At 39.6% G+C, this 13,388-nt stretch overlaps 1 protein-coding gene across 1 annotated transcript in view; it reads right to left on the reverse strand.

The window, feature by feature from the left end:
* hec (hector) overlaps positions 1-13,388 on the reverse strand; it is a 272,234-nt gene that overhangs the window by 226,419 nt on the left and 32,427 nt on the right. The window contains exon 2 of the mRNA XM_067142876.2: positions 9,555-9,699. Within this exon, the coding sequence (XP_066998977.1) occupies positions 9,555-9,696 (142 nt within the window). The 5' untranslated portion in view covers positions 9,697-9,699. The remainder of the gene's footprint in view (positions 1-9,554; positions 9,700-13,388) is intronic.

Raw genomic sequence — 13,388 nt, forward strand, 5'->3', positions numbered from 1 at the left:
ATTAACTATTTCCTTCAAAACTATAGATTTGATGTTTTCTGCTTGTTGTTTATAGGGGCCTAACATCCAAGGATAGATTAAAACAAACATTTAACTTCAGAGCAGACATCTCAACTGTTAATTTAATTTCGTGTGGCTATTTCTAGCCGAGTGCAGCCCTTGTAAGGCAGACCCTCCGATGAGGGTGGGTGGCATCTGCCATTTGTAGGTAACTGCATGTTATTGTGGTGGAGGATAGTGTTATGTGTGGTGTGTAAGTTGCAGGAATGTTGAGGACAGCACAAACACCCAGCCCCCGGGCCATTGGAATTAACCAATTAAGGTTAAAATCCCCGACACGGCCGGGAATCGAACCCGGGACCCTCTGAACCGAAGGCCAGTACGCTGACCATTCAGCCAACGAGTCGGACATCTCAACTGTGATGTACATTTTTTAAAAGGATAGATTTAAAAAATGCATCATAATTGAGATTTCTGCTCTGAAGTTAAAATGTCAGAAAACGGCGCATTAAGGGGCATAGACCAGTTATAAGGCAAACCCATACACCGCGCGAAGTGGTATAGCGGTACGAACCGTGTAACTATAGGCTTGCATTTAGAAGACATTGGGTTCAACCCAGCCGTCGGCAGTCCTAAGTCCTTTTCGTGATTTCCACGTATGTGATTGGGCTTTATTTTAACTAAGGTCATGACTGCTATATTCCCAGATTTAATAATATCCTTTCGCAGTGTCATTAAAACATACGTGTGTTAATGCGTCGTTAAACAGTTTAAAAAGAGCTAAATTGGAAACTAGCTCACTTAGGTAAACAGCGAGTTGGAAACCAACATCAGTACTTCTACCTTTCTCTCTTATCTCGAAGAGGGTTACCCTTCCAGAATGATCTCACATGCTGCAAGCGGGTACGAAGTTTTGACTGGTCTCCCCCATTACTAACACAACCGCCAACACACTGAATTTAGTTTTACTAGTTTTACTAGAAATGATCTACAGGAGCAATAATAATAATAATAATAATAATAATAATAATAATAATAATAATAATTGTTACCGTGGTTGGTGGATCAGCAGAGGTGAAAGAAGGTGCCGGAGTGAATGGTCTAACTACCAAATCAAAGTTAATTTTAAAACTGTAACAAGGTTATATTTTCTTTCCTTTTTTAGCATTTCAAACTTAACAATCTTTCACTAAGTGAACACAATAATATATCAAGTACAATGACAAACTAGAAACAAGACAAGAAAGATCCCAATTTTAGTGATATTTACACTCTTGGGCTACGCGCCCTTAGTTTTACAACTTTGAGCTCTTAGCTCAGTTTTACCAAAGCACAAATTTTAATGCAAGGGCAGAAATCCCCTAATGCCTGGAGCACATGCTCCCAAAATGTCAATGTCAAGCCTCCCAGAGGCACCTTTACAACATTTGAAAAGAGCTCACACACTCTCAGTGTTTCAAGCCTCTTAAAGGCAATACCACACTTTACCATTAATTGCCATCAAGGCACAACTTACAAAAACGACACGGGGGTATCTTGTACCCAACCTACTGGGCCTTAGCGGAAAAAGAACAGGTTAAGTAAATGCCCCGATATACCAAAATGAATGGAGTCGTGTACTTGCACTCCTAAATACTCATTCTAAAACCTGAAAGGCACTAGGCCGATGAAACAGGGGCTATTCCCAAACTATGGAGGTGACTCGTATAAGAATAATTTAAGACATTACAGAAAAGAAGAAAACCAGTTACGAAACATAGTCACCTCAAACCAATATGAAGGGGAGCTCGAGAAGGTATAGTACTCTCTATCCCCGATTTACAGTTAAAGGTTTTATTAAGTTTCACATAAGCCGGCAAACATTACATATTTAGAAAAGTAGGCTACATGGAAAACTTTCAGACCTATCCCTCGGGTTAAACTGCGGAGCTAGCAAAAGGTGAAGATGTTAAGTGGCCACACCTTGTCGAAGTACTGCCGCCTGATGAAAGAGGCACCTCCCGCCTCCTGCTTCACATACACACACTTAGTTAGATGTTGATCAAGTGGCCAAGAGACGTAAAAATCCGCAGTTTATCAACCCTCGGGGAAGGTTCGAGACCTTTCCTGAATAATCAAGACACACCCGCGGCGTTTAATTGGTTAACATCAAAAGTTACACTCAAAATCGAAGAAGAAATACGTGATAGATTGAAAATTAATTACAGAAATTAGGGATTGGCTGAATTCAAAACTGGCAGAAATAAAAGATAAATATTGCCAACCCAAAGATGAATGAACAAAATTTAGTAAAGAAAAATAATTTATTCAAAAAAGATTCTTTCACTTCTCACCAGGGTCCATGATCATAGTTTGTGTAGTGAGATCTATGAGAGAATGTCCACACTTCTTGATCAATGGAAAACAAAACATTTCGAAATTCACACAGTACTGGCAACTTCATAATCACAAAATTACGGTAGTGACATCTTTTGAGGAAAAGTTTAAGTAGGTCTAGTTCCAAGTTCAGTGTTTCTCCCGTAGAGGAGTTCTAATTGGCTCAATATTTAAATGTGCGGCGTAGAGATGTACCTCCCGGTATAATAATAATAATAATAATAATAATAATAATAATAATAATAATAATAATAATAATAATAATAATCAGCATGATAATAATCGGCTTCATGTTTATTGGCTGAATGGTCGGCATTGATGCCTTCAGTTCAGAGGGTCCTGGGTTCGATTTCCGGCCGGGTCGGGGATTTTAATCGTGTTTGATTAATTCTTCTGGCTCGGGGACTGGGTGTTTGTGTTTGTTCCAACACTTTCCTCTTCATATTCAGTCAACACACTACACTACCAATCACGACAGACACAAGCAATAGTGATTACATCCTTCCATATAATGTTGGCATCAGGAATGGCATCCAGCCGTAAAACAGGGTCACATCCACATGTGCGACACAGTTCGCACACGCGACCCCGTAGGTGTGGGAAAAGCGGTAGAACAAGAAGTTCGGCTCCATCGCTAAATGGTTAGTGTGCTGGTATTTAGTTCTTGGAGTCACGGGTTCGATTGATGGGCGGGTCGGGGGTTTTAACTATCATTGGTTAATTCCAGTGGATCGGGGGCTGGATATGTTTGCCGTCTTCATATTAGAAACCATCATAGGCAGAGCTCCATTCTCACAAACGCATAGGTCGCCTATACGGCATCAACTCGAAAGACCTCCACCAGGATCTTCCGAGGCCGCACTCCATAATAATAATAATAATAATAATAATAATAATAATAATAATAATTGCATGTGACCTTCGAAGAGGCCTGGTGCAGGTTTTTCGAGACGACGTCCCATGGGCGACTTGAGCGTCTGTGAGGATGGGGTCCGACTTAAGATGAATTACAATACTGAGGACGACACAACCACTCAGCCCCCAAACCAGAAGAATTAGCAAAGTAAGCTTAAAAGTCCAGACCCAGCCGGGAATCAATCCCGAGACCCCTAGGATCAAGCTAACCATTTATCCACGTAGCCGACCTACAGGAGAAATAGTACTGACAGAAATGTTGAACATTATAAATAAGTAGAAAATATTTCAGGAGAAAATAACAATACCATGCACAACACTGTTCTGTTGCTGGAAATTGCCGTATTACTATTTTTAGTTCTCAACACATACTGAAAATACCTAGGAATATAGTTCGATTTCTTAAATTTTAAAGCAGTATTTTGGGCTAGCACTTCAATGCTATTGGAATGCAATTTGCCACTGTTAAAGCTAAAATATTAATTTCCCAGATAGACATAGATAGGGATAATCTACGGATATAAAAAGAATTTTGTCTGTACATTGCTCGGGAATTAAAATGAATCGTATTTGTTTATCGGTCGTCTCCACAGTAACATGCAACTACATTTTTTCATTTTCCGTTATCTCTGTCTGTCTGTCTGTCTGTCTATCTGTCTGTCTGTCTGTCTGTCTGTCTGTCTGTCTGTCTGTCTGTCTGTCTGTCTGTACGCGCATCACGAGAAAATGGCTGAAGAGAATTTCACGTCCGGCTCCATGGCTAAAGGGTTAGCGTGCTTGTCTTTAGTCCAGAGGGTCCCGGGGTTCGATTCCCAGCCGGGTCGGAGATTTTAACCGTAAATATTTAATTCGCTTGGCTCGGGTGCTGGGTGTTTGTGCTGTCCCCAACACACCACACATAACCGTGGCCTTCATTAAAGGACAGTCCCAGCATTTGTCTGGTGTGAAAATGGTAAACCACGGAAAACCATCTTCAGGGTTGCCGACAGTGGGGTTCGAACCCACTATCTCCCGAATACTGGATACTGGTCGCACTTAAGCGACTGCAACTATCGAGGTCGGTCAGGGATTTATAGACACATGAACTACATTCATGTTGTAAACATGGACTCTCAGAAAGACTGAGAATGAGAGACTAAGGGTATTTGTGATGTGGTGCTGGAGGCGTATACTGAGCATATCGTGGGAAGAAAGGAAAATAAATGAGGGAGTGTCCCTTCAAATACAAGGAAGGTACACCTTGTTGATGCCTTCAAGGAAAAATGAAAACTGAACTTATCTGCCACTTGATAAGACACACCAATTTGTGCTTCACGCTGCTGGAAGGACGTGTTAAAGGCAGTAACCCAGAGGAAGAGCATTCGTCAATAAATGGACGACATTATGAAGCCAAACAACTGCCTGGAAGAATGCAGCCAGTACACTACTTCCATGTTGTATACCGACCTATGAGTTGAGGAGATGATTATGATGATATCTATATATATCTTCTATATATATAAAATAGAATGTCTGTCTGTCTGTCTGTCTGTCTGTCTGTCTGTCTGTCTGTCTGTCTGTCTGTCTGTCTGTCTGTCTGTCTGTCTGTCTGTCTGTCTGTCTGTCTGTTCCTTATACAAATCCATACCGTTCCACCAATCTGAACTGAATTTTGTATACTTACCTTTTAGGACCCTGCGGGTAACTCCATCTACAAGAAGTTTTAACATCCCTCTCCATTTCGTAGATTTAGGCCATTAAGCACATTAACATAGGCTAATATAGGCAAAAGACAAAGTTCATTTTAAGCTTCACGACGCGCAGAACAAAAACGTAAAAGGCTCCACGGGCCCCGAAAACCATGTTTTAAGGGCCTAGAACCAGCCGTTTTGGAGACATTGGCATCACACTACCCCGCTCTAGGAATGGGATGAAAAAATAACAAGCATGAACCATAGCAACGTCAGCTCAAGGATTTAGCAGTAGAATACACGCCTGGTGTTCGAAGTAGGCTCATGCGTAAATGTAAGCTACAGTAGGCCAAGAAGAGATTCTGATACATATATGACTGTCTCGAAAAAAACACTGTGGGGGTTGTGGTCGGGAGGGGGTGGCATATATAAAAATAATCGAAAATAGTGTCGAAAAAATAGGTTTCGTGGTCGCTGAGATGAACAGTGACACTCCGCATGTCGTTTAAGTTTAAGTTCAGTTCCCATCGACATGGGGGTGAGAAGTGCTGAAAAACGTCCAGAATTTATGTGTATGCACCCCCTAAGCGGAAGTGGAAAAGGGATGAAGTATAAAAGTAATAAGAAACGACGAATATTAAAGTAGAAACCATACTTTTCGGCATCACTGAGATGAATATTGACACTCCAGATATCTTTAAAGACCAAGTTCACCTGCATCGGCACGGGGGTGAGAAGGGGTGAAAAAGAAAATATCCAAAGTAACCGAGATTATGGATGAATGTATGTTCCAGCATAGCGTTCACACAAACAAACAAACAAACAAACAAACAAACAAACAAACAAACAAACAAACAAACAAACAAACAAACAAACAAACAAACAAACAAACAAACAAACAAACAAACAAACAAACAAACAAACAAACAAACATGACTGAAATGACTGAGGGGGCAGGACTCCCCTAACCCCCTTGACTCTCTGGATGCCGTTTACCTCATAATTCAGGCCCAGTCGGAATGGAGGATGAGAGGGGGTGGGAAAAGAATGTCGTAAATGACCGAGATTATGGATGTATGTGTTATATTCCAGCAAAGCTCTCGACTAAAACCGGTGCACACATGACTTACTATACTATCTGGAAAAAAAATACGTGGGGTAAGACAACCCTTAGCACCGCTGGCGGAGGGGGTGATACTACAAAATAATCGATAAACGACGAATATTACTGTCGAATCCATAGTTTTCGAGGTCGCTTAGATGAATACTGACATCCGGACGCCTTTAATTTGGATGTCATACCTCATCACAGCTCTCAAGCAAACTCGGTACGGATATGAGTTACTATTTCGCAAAGATACTGTAGGGATAAGCTACCCCTGGGGAGGGGGTGATATGTAAAATAATCGAAAACAGCCGATATTAGTGTCGAATCCATACTTTCCGGTGTCAATGAGATGAACAGTGACACTCCGGATGGCGTTTTAGTGCAAGTTCAGCACCCATCAACGTGGTGATTCAGGAGGGGTGATGGAGAAAATGTCCTAATTCAGCGAGATTAATGTTGTTTACGCAGTTTTTGGCGTCGCTCGGCTGATTGGTGAGAGCCCCAGTGACAGTTGGAATCGTGTACATCATATCCATAATGCGACGCGTAAATACATTACGTTATAACTTATTTTTGTTATTAATGGAAAGGATCAACTACTTCCCAGACAATCCGGCCTGCCTCAAAAAAATACTTTAAGCCAAAACAATATAATAACAGGTCAAAACGTAAAATTATACACATAAAAATATTTCAATTTAAAAATGTTAAAAGGAGTTCATAAAAATCAATCAACGTCACAATTGAAACAACTTAAAGAGCAAACACTTGAAATAAGTAATACAAATCCTAAAAGTAAAATGTGTGAAAGAGAAAATGACTTAGATTGTAGATGTACGTGTGTACAGTGTCCTCCAGAATAGCTCTCAACCAAACTTCGTACAAATACGAATTACTACCTCAAAAAATGATACTGGAGGAGTAAAACACCTTCGAGGGAGGGAATGACGTACAAGAATAATCGAAAGTGACCAATATTTGCGTCGAATCCATAGTTTCCGTGGCCGCTAAGTTATATTGGGGCACTCAGGATGTCATTGAAGTACCAGTTCAGCTGCGTAGGCATAGCGAAAAGTGGTGATGAATAAAATGTCCAAACTTAACGAGAAAGAAAATAATCTATAAGACTTGAGATTAAACACAACAATAACTTCTAAACTACAAAATAGTTCTTAATCAGTCAACGTCATAATAGCGAAATCTACAAAAATTCTCTTCACACATAATTAACATGTAATAAAATACCTAAAGGAAACAATAAAATGCACGGGCAGCGCCGGGTATTATACCTACTAACTTATATAATGTTGTTGGTTTTATGTCACACTTAACACTTTCATAATTATCGCAGGAGCCTAGGTGGAAGAAATTCTGTTCCGCAGAAGATATACGTGGTGTTAACGTACTGGCACGAGGTCAGCTTATATGAACATCTACATGTAACATTGGATTGATCGCATCGGTCAGGTTGATATCAGTAAGCTGGCGATCTACCATTGGAGTCACTTAATCCGGAAATGGGCACATATTCAGTAGTCTGAATTTCGAATACTATCGCCAAGATAGATTTAACTAAATGTGGATTTCTTCGCTATTGCACTCCAGTAACTCAATTCTTACTCATATAGGGGTAGAGAGTTATGTAAACATTCCTGCCTGAAACTAAATTGGTAGCCACATTAATATTGAAACTAATAAAACTGCTAATGTATAGATTAGCAGACAATACATTTACATACTCTGTAGTCCAGCCCTGTCCAACGCGGTGCCCGCAGTTGCGTTGGCGCCCTTGGTTTACTCTTTTAGCACCCTCCAAACACAGATCTGAAAATGAAGACCTAGAACCTGTTATCCAGTTACTGACTGGGGCAGGGATGGAATTTTTTTTTCGCTATTTGCTTTACGTCGCACCGACGCAGATAGGTCTTATGTCGACGATGGGACAGGAAAGGCCTAGGAATGGGAAGGAAGCGGCCGTGGCCTTAATTAAGGTACAGCCCCAGCATTTATCTGGTGCGAAAATGGAAAGCCACGGAAAACCATCTTCAGGGCTGCCGACAGTGGGATTCGAACCCACTATCTCCCGGATGCGATCTCACAGCTGCACGCTCTTAACCGGGGATGGAAGTTGTGCCGGCTGTCGAAGCCTCTCACACTCCTTTGAGGCAATGATTAATGACTGTCAGATGAAATGAAATGATAGTGGAGAGTGTTGCTGGAAAGAAATATTACAGAAAAAACCGGAGTACCCGGAGAAAAAACTGTCCCGCCTCCGCATTGTCCAGCACAAGTCTCACATGGTGTGACCGGGATTTGAACTACGGAACCCAGCGGTGAGAGGCCGACGCGCTGCCACCTGAGCCACGGAGGCCGTTAAAAACGCGGATGTAATTGTACGAATTTTAATCGTAGCAACAATTTTAGGATTATTTTCGAACAAACAATTAATGGTTAAACTTTCCCCTGGCATTTCCACAATTGATTCACCTCTTTCTCTTCTTAGTTTTAGCTGTACTCATTGCACAGACCACACCATCTGATATTTCGGAATATTCTCTCAGGCATGTATTGTGACACCTCAGAAGATTTTTATCCCCGCTTAAGTGCCAGGCGTTAAAGAGAAAAGTTGGGGGATGAGGTGAATATGTTGACACTTGCTATTTGCCACTTAGAACACTTTCCACGAAACGACCGCATTGTGAATGTTTCAAAAATCCTTCCTTCTCAGTATTATTACATTCTTAGAAAGCATCTGCTGTTCACGACCGCGGAGCAGTTTCACTGAATCCCCAGTAGAATTCTGATTGCATCGTGGCAAGAAGCTGTGTGCTAGTTATCGATAACTTCACTTCATTTGCTCTTTTCTTTAACTTACATTTAAACTTTGTTTAACGTTCATTGAAGAATGAATTACATTAACTGTAAAAAGTATACATCAGTTTTAATTGAAAATATTATTTAATACAATGATTCTGATCATGACTAAATGATTGCCAACCTACAGTTTTAATAGTAAAAAGAGGAAACAATACGTTCCTTAACTTGCAGCGAACTATCAGTGCCTGATTTCACATTAATTGTGTAAGTACAATATATTTTTAAATATTCAGTCAACATCGGCCTATAAGTTTATATATTATTATTATTATTATTATTATTATTATTATTATTATTATTATTATTATTATTATTATTATTATTTTAATCATCAAACGGCAATCGCGCCTCCATTGTCAAGAGTCAGATGCGCCCCAGTACAGGAAAAGGTTGGACTGCTCTGCTATTGTCAACTATGAAATGACTAGCACGGAATTCCTCATCCTAATAAATCACTTAGACTCTCTTATCCGGTGTTCTGTGAAATAGCAAAGAATATATTCTTGGAAAGTACTCTGCGGATAAGATTTTAATTGTATAATAAGAGTGCATCCTAGTGCAGAAACTAGCAAATGTTCCTTTCCCTTTGATTGTATATTTTTCCTTACCATCCTCTGTGACGTACGGTGGTGGTGGTTCCTTCTTCTTGGCATTACACTCGTCTAGAAGCTGAAGGTAGAATCGATATTCCGAGGTGCTGGTAGCAGTAGTGGCATCCTCTTCCATCATTCGTGCGTACTGCCTCTTCATTCCCTGTGAATATAATAGATATAATAATGCGGAATTAGAGCACGTGGATAATATCATCTGTTATTCATCAGAAAGAACATAGATATGACGGGAGTGAATATAATGGCCATTCGCTGGTTTAACATTGGTTATCAGGTGGCAGAGTTGTCGCTCGGTGCGTGCTGGTGGTATCACATGGTCACTTTGTACTAATGAGGTTAATATTTGTTCAAATAAATATGTAATTACAGTCTGTACTGAAAGAAATTCCGTCAGTTCTTCGTCATATATCGGCTATTTGTATTCTAGCGGTTAAAATATATTTGTTAGAATTTCTTGTTTGTTTGTATATCGTGAATATGTATTGTTATCTATATTATATTATTAATATAATAGAAAGTGCGAATTTTGTGAGTTTGTTTATATCTGGAGGCTAATCTCAGAAACTACTGCACCGATTCTAAAAAAATCTTTCACTAATAGAAAGATACATTATCGCTGAGTGCTATAGGCTATATTTTATTTCCAAAATTCGTAGGGGTGGGCGACAGGGGGAGGGGAGATATATGAATTATAGGCTAATATAGGCGAAATATTGAATTTGTCGTACAAGGACGAGACAAACCTCATGTTAAGCCCCTTGACGCAAAGAACACAACTCGCTAAGCCCTATGGGCCCGAAAACCATGTTTTAAGGCCCTAAAACCAACCGTTATGGAGATATTGGCACCACACTACCCCTGCTCTAGGAATCGGATAAAGAAATGTACTGCCGTAACAATAGCAACGTCAGCTCCAGGATTCTACATCAGCAAGATTATGCATGAAGGTTTGGGCATAGCTGTCAACCAAAATTCGTACACATAATCCATGAGGGACATTGGCTGTATTTTATTTTCAAAACAATTCGAAAGGGGGGTGGGCGACGGGGGATATTTTAAAATAATAGTCTAATATAGAGGAAATATCGAATTTGTCGTACAAGGACGAGACAAAGCTCATTTTAAGCCCCTTGACGCAAAGAACAAAACTCGGTAAGCCCTACGGGCCCTAAAACCATTTTTAAGGCCCTAAAACCAACCGTTATGGAGATATTGTTACCACACTACCCCTCCTCTAGGAATTGGATAAAGAAATGAACTGCCGTAACACGGCAACGTCAGCTCCATGATTTTACAGCAGCGAGATTACGCGTGTACGTTCGGGCATAGCTGCCAACGAGAATTTGTACACATAATCCCTGAGCATATCTAGAGTATATCTCAAAAACTAAACATGTCACGGACGTGAAGTGGTATTTATAATCTCTTTCAAAAGTAAAGAAACATGTATCTATTATTTAGTTTTCGGAAGAAACACCATGGGGGGGGGGCATATCTACAGTATATCTCAAAAACTTAACATTTTACAGATGTAAAAATTGGTATCTTTAATATTTTACAATAAGAAACAGGTATTTTTTTGGAAAAACCACTTAACGTGGGGGAAATTTTTTTTTTTTGCTGGTTGCTTTACGTCGCACCGACACAGATAGGTCTTATGGCGACGATGGGACAGGGAAGGGCTAGGAGTGGGAAGGAAGTGGCCGTGGCCTTACGTGGGGGAAAAAAGGGACTGAAAAGGGGATTGAATTATTTTTATTAGGATACTGATATCTCAAAAACCGAAAATGTTACAGACGTAAAAATTGGTATATGTAATCTCCTTTAAAAATAAATACTTATTCTTTTGTTTTCGGAAAATCCACTTAAGGGTGGAAGAAAGGATTGAAACATTAGTTGAATTACTTGTATGAGGATACCTATATTTAAAAAGTCTAAAGATGTTACAGCCTTGAAAATGGATATTTGGAATCTCCTTTAAAATTTAGAAACGCATTTTTTGTGGGGGGGGGGGAATCAACTTGCGGGGGGGGGGGGACAGTGACAAATAGTTGAATTATTTTCATGAAGATACAAATATATCAAAAACTGAAGATGTTACAGTCGTGATAATTGATATTTGGAAGCTCCTTTTTAAATAAACACGTATTTTTTTGTTTTATGAAAATTCACTTAAGGGGGAGGGGGTGGAAAGAAGTGACAAAGAACTTGAACATTTTATGAGCAAACCTATATCTCAAAAACTGAAGATGTTACAAACGTGAAAACTGGTATTTGATAACTCCTTTCATAATAAAGAAACACGCATTTCGGAAAACTACTTAAAGGACTGAATAGAAATGAAAATGCGAGTGAATTTTTAACATTTTTAAAATCAGTACCGGAATATCTACAGTGTATGTCAAAAACTTAACATGTTACAGACATGGAACTTGGTACGTGGATAGTCCTTTAAAAGCTCTTTATATAAGTAGTTATATAAGTAGGCAGTGTGAAAGTGATTGCTGCATGTGATACTGACGTACTCAATGTCCTAAAATTTAATGTGATCTGTGATTATCCATCGATCTGACCGTGTGTTTCATCTGATAAAGTGATAATTTGGAAACTACAAGAGAGTTACTCCTTATTCAAGTGTTCAGTTTTGTAGATACAGGGATAAATTAATTTAAGGCAGTATTTTATTTATTCGTGATAAGTGTGTACGACTTAGTGCGAATATCCTTACATCACAGAAAACCAATTTAAAAACTGCATGAGCCATTGTTGATTTGAACAAGTATATCGATAGTGACGGTTTACTATTTGAAATCACGGGCTACCAGATCGAAGGAAAGACGATCGAAGTGCCCTAACACCAAAGTGACAAATCAATATACCAAGTGTAAAGATAGTATTATAAAGTGATAGTGATTGTAAAATTTAGTGCAGTGAGTCAATATAAAGTTGAAGCGGTAAGGAATACAACGTAGAATTATCTTAAGACTTAAAACAATTATTCACTGAACATACGAAAAGATCCGCCATTTTGGGACCCAGAGTACATAGATACATAGATATACCAGGCGACCAGGCAACTGACCAGAGTGTCGACATGGAGAAAGTCGTCAACTGCGCCACCTGTGCGAAGGAAGTTCGCTCCAATGAAGAATCAATAGAATGCGAAGAATGCGATGGATGGCAACACCTTGAAAGTAGTGGACTAACGAGAGGGGAATTCAACATCATGCAGAGGGAGCATTGCAAGCTCACATGGATTTGTGTGGATTGCAAACCACGCACCATAAAAAGGAAAGATATAGAACAATCAATAATGACGAAACTCACGCAAAAAATCCAAGACGTAATGAACAACATGATCGAAAATATTGGAGTAATAATGAGAGAAGAGATCCAAATAGCAATAAAGACAGAATTTGACCAATGCCTCCCAAGAGTAACTGCAAGACGAAAAGCACCAAACATACCAAACAGGGTGGAGAATGAAGAACCGACTAGAAACGCCGAACATAGTCCAAATGTAGAAAATCAAAATGATGAAAGCAGAGACAAAGAGAGAAGAGACATCGTTAAATTACCCAGTGATCAAGACAAAGAATATATGAATCAAAGTGAACTGATACAGGGCATTTCTACACAACGGAAGAATGACCGGGACACTGTAGAAGAAAGGGCCGAGATGCGAAGGAGACAGAAACGGAAAGCAGATGAATCCACAGGAACTAAACCGGATGATAGCTACAAGCTAAGGGCTGCGGAACGAAAAGTCTGGCTATTTATTTGTAGAGCAAGCAAGGGAACTTCAACAGAATCAATAAAGAAATATCTAGA

This window comes from Anabrus simplex, chromosome 3 (assembly GCF_040414725.1).
Source record: "Anabrus simplex isolate iqAnaSimp1 chromosome 3, ASM4041472v1, whole genome shotgun sequence".
In the NCBI taxonomy this organism is placed as follows: domain Eukaryota; kingdom Metazoa; phylum Arthropoda; class Insecta; order Orthoptera; family Tettigoniidae; genus Anabrus; species Anabrus simplex.